The 12,660-nt window shown below is 43.0% G+C and overlaps 1 protein-coding gene across 3 annotated transcripts in view; it reads left to right on the top strand.

Annotated features, from left to right (window-relative positions):
- The first annotated feature begins 9,453 nt into the window (after positions 1–9,453).
- Positions 9,454–12,660, top strand: part of NFX1 (nuclear transcription factor, X-box binding 1) — a 66,079-nt gene continuing 62,872 nt past the window's right edge. For all 3 annotated transcript variants that reach the window (XR_003572968.1, XM_027899348.1, XM_027899349.1), the window contains exon 1: positions 9,454–9,520. Coding sequence is in view for 2 of the 3 variants with exons in the window: in XM_027899348.1 (XP_027755149.1) it covers positions 9,496–9,520 (25 nt within the window). In the remaining variant the exon portion in view is untranslated. The remainder of the gene's footprint in view (positions 9,521–12,660) is intronic.

The following is a 12,660-nucleotide window of genomic DNA, read 5'->3' on the forward strand; positions in this document are numbered from 1 at the left end:
TTCAATTTTTAGCACTCTTTGGTGCAGTTCCAGCCACAGTCAGCAGGGGGCGCCGTCGCGTCACTGGAGATGTAAAAACTTGCAATGTCTTATACCGTTCACCAGGTGGCGCTGTTGAGTTATCAAAAGTGCAGAACTTGTAATGTTCTATAGTAGTCACCAGGTGGCGCTGTTGAGTTATCAAAAGTGAAGAACTTGTAATGTTCTATAGTAGTCACCAGGTGGCGCTGTTGGATCACTAGAGGAGTGGAACTTGCAATGTCCAGCGCTCGTCACCGGGCGGCGCTGTTGGATCCCAGGTCTCCGCCGGGTGGAAAGGGAGGAGGGGGGAGGGGGAAGGGAAACAGAAAGTTCTCCCAATGGAAGAAAAAAACTCACGACTCAGTGAAAGTCCCGCTGTGGAAAAGAACCAAGACTGCAACCAGCCCGTAACTCTGCAGAGAGCTCCCACAGGGAAGAAGAAACAAAGGAGAAACCAGGCAGTCTCCCCCTGCCAGCTGTAGCCTCCCCTCCTGCTCCCGAGCTAAGCTCCCAACCACCCCGCCTTCTTCCCAACTCCTCCCTCGTCGTTGCCAGGAGACTAATTCTCGGTCGTTAGGAGCCAGGCCGACTCTTTTGTTCACTTGATGGTTCTTGAATAGCATTCATGCAGGGGGGGAGGGGGAAGAAGGGGAAAGGAAAAGAAAAATTCCTTTCTAAAATCAGAACTATGACACCCAGTTAGATTAGCCTCTCTGTGTATATATTATGGGTTCCCTAGTAGCCCATTCCTCCAGCTTGTCAAGGTCAATATGAATTACAGGTCTGCCTTTCATGTGCTCCCTGCAATTTTGTGTCATATGCCAACTTGCTTAGGATCCTTCTGTCCCCTTTTCCAAGTCATTAATGATGATGTTAAACAGTGTCAGCCTCAGTGCTGACCCTTAAGAAATTCTGTTTAACTGATCTGACAGTTAGATGATTACTTGCAGTTAGTCACAGAGCAGTTGTTTACCTTTGGCTATCTGGTATAACCGAACCTCTTCCTATTTTACTTCTCTCTCTTCCTCTTTCTCTCTCACTCTCTATACAGGTATGTACATACACACACATACATTCTGCAGAATTATGAGTTTCTGCTACATAAATTGACAGTAAAGGAGTTTGACACATGTGATAAGTAAAGGCACCGGTTTCATTCCAAGCAAATTAAAATAAAAAGGAGGTACTAACAAAAGAACTATTTCTGTATATTTACTAACTTCTAGGCGTACCGTGGAGTCTGTAAGGTGAAGGGTCCTGTCTGGACCTAACACCAGGGAATCTTTTGCGGCCGGGAACAGGGAACAAATTATAAATAAAAATGTATTTCTCTGTGCCATGTGGATACAGAGAGGCCCTCCATGCCTTGCAGTGTGGGGATGATGCAAGACTCCCCTGTACGAGCCCAGGGGAGATAAGTAACAACCAGCCAAAAGGTAACACCCACCTCCAAAGCAGGGAAAATTACCTTTTAAGGCAACAAACGGACAATGAATGAATATTCAACAACTGATATCGAAAGGGTAAAAAAAGCGCGGTTTTCAAACAATGTGGGTGTGTCTCGGGCGGGCACTTGCCCCCCAGACCACCCAGCACTGTTTGCTTTATTATCGCTTGCTTAATAAATTTATCAATTTTTAATTGGAATTGAGTTGTCTAAATTCTTAAACTAACTTATAACAACACAGATATGCTATTTTTTGCTCTTCTCTATTTTCACCTTTTTCAGGTTTTTCCTCTAGTGTAAGACAGATCGAGACACACAAGTTGAACTTGTCTGCTAGGTTATCACTGCTGCATAGTATTCAGAGTCCTGAGAATAAATTTTTTAGAAGTTTTTTCAGGGAAGCATACTGCAGGATGCAAAAAGGTTCTGTTTCCTGTAGTCTAATGGACATTGTGTAAGAATCTGGGGGGTCCTAGTTCAGGGTGAAAATGATATATCATATTCTTATCTCCCTTCTTAAGCTTTCTCCTGCTTTACTGTATTTTGAGTGCATATCTCTTCAATACTGTAATACCTCTTTTTTAGATCTTCTCCTCTCTGATTTGTCAGATATTGGAAAGTAGCCCTGTTGCCACAGGCTACTCATGAATTCAGAGACACGCTTTCTTCTGATTATGAAAGTAACTCAGAGAGGGGCTTTGGTTCTTCATTCTGTTACCATGACACCAAAGACTTTTTCTGTATAATTTCTGAAGTATCATTCTTATTGCCTCTTCTCAGTATTGGGATAACATCCAGGTGGTAAATTATCTGACATGGTCCTCCTGTATAGTTTTTCTTCATGCAGTGAATTATTTTGCTTATTTCCTCAAAGAATGATAAGTGATAGAGGAAGGAGAGTGTACTGGTTGCAATGATCTATGTAAAATCCCTTGTGATTAAACTTTAATACCGTTTCTTTTTAAAGAAAATTTAATCCTATCACAGTAAATTGTGTGACACAACATTGTTAGAATCCTCTTGATTTTATGAAATTATATAAAGTAGGAAAAGTTGACTAGAAATCACAGGGATGTGACTACTCAGTACTACATGCCAGCTGTACATGTGACAAATGCAATGGAGCAAGTGCCTTAAGGTTAGAAGTGTAGTTAACTGACAAATATATATATGGTAAGCCAAATATGTTAGGTTTTGTATGGACATTGGAGATGCTTTGTGTTCATACTGGGCATCTCAGCAGCACATAGTACTACTCATCAAGATTTGCCAGGCAGAACAATGGATGCTCAGAAACTTTATAGCAAGACAGAGTTTATAGCTAAATTCTTCCCCCAAAATATACTGCCTGCAGCAAGAAAATCATAAGTTAGTTGCCAGGTGTCCTTTAGTATAAAAGCCTTTGGTCCTACTTGCCTCCCTAAGGATGCCATACTAAAATGATACCTACTCTATACCTGCAGCGTGGTGATCTCAGCTTAGTTCCTGGTAACACAACATACTGTCTTTGGGTGACGCACATTGCTACCTCATTTGTTTTCCAAACTGCTGAGGAATATATCTGGTCCAGGTAGCTGGGCTTGCAAACTGCAGATTGAGATGCAGATTGAGCTCTGGGCAGGAGCCCGACACAAGAGGCTGTGAACTGCTGACCTTTTGGATAACGGCTGCGCCATGAATAAATTACCTCAATGAACTAGACTTCTGAGACTCTGCTATGGGACACCTGGAGTCAAACCGGTAAGGAAACCTGGTCTGACTGTGTGAGTGGAGTGTGGAGGGAGTCAAGCCCGGCACCTGTTGGTTCACTGCAACTGCTCACTGTGAAGCGGCTTTGGTCCCAGCAGTTAAAGTGTCTGGTTTTGAGAGTGCGTCTGCCAGAGAGTCTCGTGAATGCTCAGGTTGTGAAGTTTCTTTAAACACAAAACCAGACAGCTTTCAGCACCTCCATAGGCCTGTGGGTGACCTGCTTCTTTCTTCCTTCTAGGACAGCAGAGCTGCTGCTTGCTGAAGGGTTCAAATCACTATCTATCTCAGCAATGTGTAGAAGGGAACAGTTGCTGTAGGCCACCTCTCTTTGGCCGGGTAAAAGGGCTGTGTGGGGTCTTCAGAACTTGTCTTCCATAAGTAGAAAGAACATTGTTAGGATCTGGGACATCAGGACAAAAGGCAAGATCAGCTTGTGCTAGGCACTGAGGAGAATGGAGAGCTTGACAGATATGCCATTGGGTGGCAGGAAGAGGAGACAGATGAGAATGTTAATGGAATTCCTGAAGAGATCACTTTTACCACCTTCAAGTGATTGGCAGAGCTGTGTGGCCATCATGTTAAAGTTTATATTTCATGGCATTGTTCCTTTTACCCTTTAGTGTATCCTACTTTATCAATTTCACAAGAATTCCTATATTCTCTACCCCTTTTCCCCCTTGTTTCTGATTGGTTCCCCGTTGCTGCAATACAGCATTCCCTTGTTTAGACCGTCCTTATATGGTTACTCCTCCCTGTTTGTGGTTAAAACTTTTCTCTCTTTCCTTGTATGTCTCTGTTTAGCATGCCCCTCCCTAGTTCCGCCTTCCCTTCTGGCAAGTTCCCTCAGAACCTTATTTAAACCCTTGTGCCCCCATAATAAAGGATCACTTTTCACCCCTCATACTCAGTAGTTTGACCTTTACTCCCCCAGGCTGCGACAATGCACCTCAGAAATCAGAAGTCGGTACAGAATTTCAACATCTGAAAAGTCATCTCTGAGACTCCCTGCTGGGCTGCTGTCTTTTAACTGACACTGACCATTCTGTTAACCAGTACCACGTTATTAGTACCCCACTACTATGGTTTTTAGCTTCAAACTTGTTTGGATCAGCAGGGCACCCATACTTGGTACTTAAAAGTGCAATGTAACTTTTTTTTTTTTTTTTATATTTTACTTTTTCAGTGCTGCCTCGCCACGACTCTGATCTTTTATTGTACGTCACCTTTCAAAGGTCAGTGCTCAGTATGTTTCCTCTGTCTAAGCTGTTCCAGATTTTGCAGACCTCTATCATATCCATAAACATACACACTCTTTTGCAGAAGATTTATGTGATGTTGGAGTTTAGAAATGTAACAAGAACTGCTAGTATTTACAATATTAGGAATAAACAGGTGTTCTTGCAAAATTTGTAGTGTAGTTACATTTGATGCTGGGTAGTGACAATTTATTGGTTGTTCAGTTGCTTAGTTATGGAAAGGTGCAATTTGCCCAGAAACAAAGGGACCATGTAATGGGGAACACATTATAGGCATGTTGGGAATGCTGTAACCTCAGAGTACCTCAGCCAAAGGGGAAACGGGGAGAGACCTGCATTTCAGGCAAAGGGATAAGAGGCTGTGACCTGTATCAGGTTGAGAGACCTCACTGGGGATTGTCTAGTGAACTCTCCCTTTTATTTGAATAAAAGTTTTAGTTAGCTTCTCTGTCTCTTGGACATTTTTGAGGCTCATAATAACAGAAACATAGAGATATATATTTTTCAGAACAACAACATGGAAACTACAGAGAACTGAGCCAAGTGATTTAAAGAAGCAATGAAGGGGGGAACTGAGGCAGTCAGCCAGACAACACCCAGTTGCTTTTTAACCAGGTGCACTGACTTGAAGAAGTTCACAAGGTGGTCACTTAGAACTTTGGGGGGCTTCAAAGAAGACTACTGAAGACCACTAATGAAGACCCTCAGAGACCTTATAAGGATATGCATATATGCTAATTAGTATTGGGAAATGCCAGGAATACAGGGAATGAAAAATGAATAATCATGTCATGCTGTAACATATAAGCTGTAGTGAAGATACCTCAGGGTATATGCCTTATTTCAAAAACTTAGAGGTTTCTTTTAAGTGCTTCTTTTAGGCAACATATCTAAGTCAGTCTTGCTTATGATCCCTTTTCTTTGCCTTTTTCCGAACCTTTCCCTGTTCCTTTGTCCTCTGAGATGGAGGACCTGGATTTGTGTACAATATTTATCAATTTTTACACTGTCTTGGTGTTATCTCTGTTAATTCTTTACTCCTTTCTTAGCAATGATTAATAATTATTTGCTTTTTTTCCCACACTATTGGACACATTTTCATACAACTACCTGTTGTAACAGCTCAGGGCTCTTCATTTCAAATGTGAAGATAGGATGGTTTATTCTATATGCCCTGCTTCCATTTTTTTGCCCATATACCCAATATCCAAAGACTCTTCTGCTTGCAGTTCTTCTCAGCCTGCCCTGCCTATATTTCCCTAAATAACTCTAACCCTCTGACACTGCCATTTTCAGATCTTTGAGAAATATGTTGCACAGATTAGGTTCCAAAACACTTCCTTGTGGGACTCTATTGATGACCTCCTTTTACTGTGAAAATGGACTATTGGTTCATACTGTGTTATGTCCTATCTTTCAATCAGTTATTTAGTCCTGCAATTACTTATTTCTTTTGAGAGCTGATGACTGGCCTCTCCGAATACCTTTCAGAAATTCCTGGTCAGGATTCCAGGATCTATCTCCCTTAGCCACAAGGGATTCATAAATGTTTCAGTAGGATTATGAGGCAGTTCTTTACAAAAGCCATTATGATTCATCTCTATTAAAACATCTTTATGCATATACTCACTAATTCTGAGCTATCTTACAGTTTCCATTTGATTGCCCACTATGGACACCAGGCCTGTACTTTGCTAGATATCTTATGGCATTCTTTTAAAATAGTCTTTTGAAAGTCAGCTGTAGCTGACGCATCCCTGTCTTCTCCTACCAAAGCAGTTTTATATTAGAGGTTTTTCAGGACATTTGTAGTTTGCCCCTGAATTCTTTTTAAATTGCTGGTATATACCATCTGGAGCTTGTGATTTATTACTATTAATTTTGCCTAAATGCTCCATAACCTATATGTTACATACTGAATCTTTCAAGACATAACCCTTGGTGACTCCCCTTCTAAAAAAGAAGAGCTGGCTCGGGAATCTCATCCATATCTGCTGTAGTGAGCACAGATGTAAGGAATGAGTTTAGATTTTTGGTTATTTTCTCTGTATGCTCCTTTAAATTTCTTTTAATTTTCTTGGTGCTGCAGTCTGTCTGAGAGATGTCCAGAGCCTGAAGTGTTTGAAAGGGATTTATTATTAGATTTTATGCCTTATGTAAGTTGTTCTTCAAACCCTTTTAGCCTGTCTCATGGTGTGGTTTACTTTTCATCTGTCAGAAGTTTGGATTCTATTTCCAGTGTTATGCCCAAATTTAGCTTTTGGAAGGATGCTTCTGAAAAGCTGTCCCCAGCAACAGACATTTTTTTTTTAAAACAAAAGCACATATTGGTGGACTTTTTTTTTTTTTTTTTTTTTTTAACTTGTCTATGAGGGCTTTATGTAAGGTAGGAAAGGATGAAAGAGACAGAGCATCACTGTGTGCTGCAATTGACTGTGCCCACAGCACTCTTCCCTTCTGGAGGTGTACATAGTACTGTATTAGATTATTGCTTGTGGCTGCAGGGATTGCAACCTTAATGGCATCTGGAATTACCTAGGAACAGCTTCTTTAAAAATCAGGACTTCCAGGAAATCCTTTGCAATCCTTTCTTCCAGGAAATGCCAGCTCAGGAGTGAATATGTTTCTGTTAGGGATTTATCATCTTTGGAATGCATGCTGACACAGACAACAATGGCTAGGGTTTCCCCGTCCTTCTGCTTCCCTACCTCATCTCCCCCTCTCCCTTGGAGGCAAGGCTGTTTATTGGCATCCCTGCTGCCGAAGACATCTATGTTTGTAAGAGACCTATATACATCTCTCCCATGCCCCTTCCCCCCACTCTGGGAGTTTGTCTGAATGAGCTCAGCATCAACTTTTATAAGCAGCTCTCAGGCCTTGAAAAACCTCAATAGGTGCCTGCCCCTTGCTCTTTCCGCTGCTGCTTTAAAATACCTGCTCTTTTCCTTTCTGCCTGAACTCCAGTTATTGGAGATATGCTTGTGCCTACCCTCCTCTAATCCTTGACCACCAGCTAGACTTCTGGCTTGAGCTGCCCGTCACTACAGGCTCGCATAGCAACCTGTCCTGTTGCCTGGGCTATTGGTGAACTTGCTTCGCTCTTTTTCACTCTTCTTGTATTGTGGAATTTACAGACTCTCAGCTCCCAGCTCTGCTTTACATATGAAGCACTCTCTCCCTGCTACTTCCTGAGAGGCATACTGGTTAGATGAAAAAAAGCAGCTACTGAAAAAAGAAATGAGTGATAAATGGCAAAAAGATGGGGAAATAAATATTCAAGCATGACAAAGTAGAAATAAAAAAATATGTTTTAAGAGAAGGTGTATGATACAGGGGGGAGATCCTTACCCTATCCTTGAACTGAAAAGAAGAAATTATAAGGAAAAGATAGAAAGACTATTTTGGCCAAACTAAACAAGAAAATAAAATCATGTGCCTGTACAGAAATGTTAGGCAATTAAGTTAGGCTATCAGGAGTGGATGGAATTGGCCCAATGCAAATTTAAGACGGGAAAGAAAAAAAAAAAAAGCAGAACTGTTTAGATAAAAAGGGAAAACAGAGAACAAAGGTAGGCCTGTATAGACCTAATAATTGGCAACTGTGCAGCAGAACATACAGGTGAAAATCCCTATAGTACTTTTCAGACAGAAACTGTTTTCTTGGTGGTAACAAAAACAGAGTGTGGATACTGAAGTGGTAGTACTGTGGTATTTATGAAAAACAGTGTGAAATGTTTTTAGTAGTTCTATGTGAATATTATGGACACAATCTTTACAGTAGTTGCAGAGAAGTCTACGGGAACCAGAGGACTATTGTAAGTTTCTTGACAGCAGATGGAAAACCATACATCTTTGAAGGGATGGCACTGCCACATACCTGACCAACCTTAGATGGTCACTGTGTTTACATATAGTAAAGGACTTCAAATACACTCAAAATCCATGGCAAAACACATAGCATCTTCATAAGGGTGTTGCCATACTGCTTTGCAAACGTCCCCTGCAATGTCAGGAGTCTGGGGTGCATTTCAATGGGTAGTGTTTCTGCAATAAGCCCAGTGGTTCTTTAAGGGTTTTAAAGCCATGAACTTTGCCCACTAGGAGTAGTAGAACTATGCAGCAAATGGAACTTTGAAGGGAGGTCAAAATGCAGAAAGACTGTGCAGCAGTGCTTCTGAGGTGCCCTTCTTCAGAGCTGCTGATGCTATAAAACTGCAAACTTTCTCTGCAGTGTCTGTAAAGATCAGCAGCACCATAAGGACTCTGAAATGTTCAGTAGATGTACTGTAACCATGGCACTGCAAACCTCTGCAGAGAGGTTTGAATCATACAATGGCTAAACACTGGTGCTGAAACCCGCAGTATGATGAATCATGCAATCCTTATGGAGTATTTGTAGCTGGAGCATAAGATTTATCTGCAATACCAACTGGAGTATGGGAATCCTTGTGTGGGCTTTTTGGGATGACACGTGTGTCTCTGTCACCTCCTTTAAGCAGTTGCATGCAGGATGCAATAGATAGCCTGATGATACAGCCTTCTATCCTGAGGTTAGGGAAAGCACATCTTTTATGCACTGAGACAGAGGGACGAGCTGTCCTGAACCCACCCTCCTGCTCTTGGCTTAGCCGGGCTCTAAAATGCAGCAGGCAAGCCGACTGCCAACAAATGATCAATTTATTGCCAGCGCTAGCATTTCTTTGTCGCCGTTGGTTTCCTTTCTTCCTTGTTTGCATTATCACACAGGGTTCCCGGTTTCCAGCTCGGGCCGGGCCGGGGCACGGCGGGCGCCGCGTGTGCGGGTTCAGGGCCACGCCCCGCCCGGCCCGGCCCCGCCCCTCCCCGCCCGCCCCGTGCGCGCCCCCGCTCTCCCGCTCGCGCCGGGGGGCGCCGTGCGGCTGCGCGCGCAGGAGCGGGCCTGGGTGGTGTCGCGGGCACGAGCCGTGCGCGCGCGCGGTGGCGGGGACGCCGGAGCGCGGAGCGGGGAGCGGGGCTGGCGCTGGCGCTGGGGCTGGTGCTGGCATGGCGGAGGCGCGGCCCGGCGCAGGTGAATGCGACGGCCGGGCTAGGGCGAGGGGGGGGGGTGGGGGGGAGTGCTAAGGCCTGCAGGGTGGGGTGGGCCCAGTGAAGGGGAGGAGCGGCCGTCACTCCGCAGTGATGCTGCCGGGCGGAAGGCTGTGCTGTGGTGGTCGTGCTCGAGTGCTGGCTCGCCGAGGGGTGCGGGTTGCGGCAGCACCTGTTGCCGCTGCCCCGCCCCCGCCCGCCGCGACTTGGCGGCGCCTGTGGCTCTCAAAATGGCTGGGCTCGCGTGTGCCGCAGGACGCGCTAGGGGGAATTTGGCCTGAGGAGGAACGTATCAGCTTCTAGTATGTGACAAACGAAGAGTAACGTCAGAGAAAATCTAAAGAGGCGCTTGGTTTCGGGAGAACCTATTGCTCTCTATCCACACGCGTGCCCGAACCCCGGGTTTCAGCCTGCCTGCACAGGGCAGTGACAGTGACAATGTCTTAGCCCTACAAGCTGCTGTAAAACCGCGGCGTTTCGAGGAACCTGTGAGCAGAGGTCTTGGACGTGCAGGAGGTTACTCCTTAGAGCAGGTGCTACCTGTCCAGAGTAATCTCGGCAAGGGCTCAAGGGCGTAAGAGCTCGATTTGGACTGGGATTTAGTGCCACTGGTGCAAGAAAACGCTTTTTCTTTGTGTACTTGTATGATGCGATTTGAGATTAATTTTAGTTTTATTGGTAGCGGCTGCTGAGGAGAAGGGGGGAAACTTTTCAAGATCTGTATTCCTGCCTTGCATTTAATGATTTATTGTGCATTACAGGCACTTAATTCTTATGTAATTGTGTCTTGAGCATGCATCTAGGAATAACACTTGTCCAGAGTAATTAATAATATTTAGTTTTTTCATCGCACCTCTTAATTTCTTCTAGTCTACGTAAACTTCTCAGGTAATCAATGTCACATTGAGGTCCACTGATGAGCTAACTCATTTCATTGTTTATAGAGTTGTTAAATTTCTGTCTGGGAGAATCCTGGATTTTTGTGTCCTAGGTGAAGAAGAAAATATCAATCTCTACCTTTGCAGCACTTTGGTGTTATTCAGATTATCATTAGCCTATGTCCTAAACATCCCCTGTTCTTGGCAGCCTGGCTATCATGATGGAAAAGTGATTTGAGGTCATCTTTTGGTAGTATGAAAATGGGCCCTCAACTGCCTTGTGGCAAGTGAAATGGCCTAGGACATGGTTCAGAGAGCAGAGGTTGATAGTGTCAGTAAAGCAGGTACAGTCAAATGTCTGGTTGTCTGATTATCTTTAATTCTATCACGCTGCAGGTCAGCTCTGATTGTGAAATCTTTTGTAAGGTTTATATATATTGGAATAAAAAGTTTTAAATAGGTATACTGGGCTAAAAATTGTTTTACTGAAAAGCAGTAGGTAAGTCTGAATGATGCACCACTTCTGCATTTGCCTTATAATACTTAAGATAATTGCAACAGGTCATTGCATGGTGTAAGTTCTGAGGCTGATTCATTGTTGTGGCATTGTATGTTATCAACAACAATCTCAAGTTTTGAATTGCACTTGCGCAGTGTTAGGGTGTAAACTGGGTTTTGCCCTGCAACTTCGTGGACAGAGTGAGCGTATGATTTTAGGAGCTTAAAATTGAAAGATGTTTCTGTCCTTGGGATAGATCAGGGAGTTGTAGAATGACAGTTTTCAGACACTGCAGATGTGCAGCCCATCCAGTGTATTTTGCCAATTAGTGAACAACTATTGACACCCAGGAAAGGACAAAGAAGGAGAATATAAGGAACAAGGCAACTGTAGAATAATTAATTATTCACATTGATATGTCTTTCTAGTTTCTGTCCTTCTCCACCTAGAAAGGACAAAGGTATTGTATTTAATAGCTGTTAAAGGATTTTTTTCATCAGTTGATGTAATTACTGTTGAAAGTAGTTTTTGGGTTTTGCCCTCACAATGACAGCTGGGCATTATGCATTGTTAAACTGAAGATATCAGGGAGTTTCTCTAAAGCCTGTAAGGGTGAACAGGAAAGTGAATGCACCATTACTTTTTTTTTTTTTTTTTTCCTGTCGTACAGTTTAATACAGGTATTGTAAGATTTGCAGGGAGTGTCTTCCATGTAACTTGTGCTTCATGTTCAGCTGACTGGACCATTTCTTGTCTGGGTATTCATAGTGCATAGTGTTATGTACATACCATACTGTCTTCTGCCTTTAGGTGAAAGAATTGGTTATTTGAATTACTTTAAAACTGAAGACATCAGTCCTCAAATTAGTTTTAACTTAAACTGAGAGTATATAAACTGAACACATAATCATAGAATATTGAGTTGGAAGGGACTCAAAAGGGTCATTGGGTCCAGTGCCTGACATCACACAGTGTGACCTAAAAGTTAAACTAGATATCTAAGAGCATTATTCAAACACTTATAGAGTTGGGGTCAGGACCACTTCCCTAAAAAGCTTTTTCCAGTACTTGACTTCCCTTTAATTGAAGAATTTTTTCCTGTTACTATCCAATCTGACCTTTCCTTGATGAAGCTTTAAGCCATTCCATCATGTCCTATCACTAGCCACCAGGGAGATCAGCATCTTCCTCTCCACTCCTCCTCATGAGGAAACTGTATGCAGCAATGAGGTCACCCCTCATTCTCCTCCAAGCTCAACAAAGCTAGTATTTTCGGTTGCTCCTCATGTCTTTTAGTCCTTTCACCATCTTTGTTGCCCTCCTTTGGGCACATTCTAGTATTTCTATATCCTTCTTGTATTGTGGATCCCAAAACTGCACACAGTACTCGAGACACCCATAAATTAAATTCAGCCAAAAATAGTATCTCGATAAAAAGTGGTCAATTAAAAAATGAGTACTTGTCCAGTCAGAAAAACCAGTACTAATCAGTGTTGTTTGTTTCGTTCCAGTCTTGTATAGATCATGGTGCTGTTGTCAGCATGTACCCCCTAATGATGGTAGGATAAAATTACAAGAGACTATTTTAAACCTATAACAGTACTTGAGAGAGCTAGGTAGCATTAGCTTTTTGGAGAGTCTCTTGGCCTAAGTCATAACCTAAGCACTTATTTCTTTGAATTCTCATGATCCAGGAATAAACCGCACCCTGCTCTACCATGAGGGGTAACCTACTGTACCTGTAAA

This window comes from Empidonax traillii, unplaced genomic scaffold (assembly GCF_003031625.1).
Source record: "Empidonax traillii isolate 1590-97213 ecotype Southwest subspecies unplaced genomic scaffold, ASM303162v1 scaffold659:size354235, whole genome shotgun sequence".
Taxonomy (NCBI): Eukaryota; Metazoa; Chordata; class Aves; order Passeriformes; family Tyrannidae; genus Empidonax; species Empidonax traillii.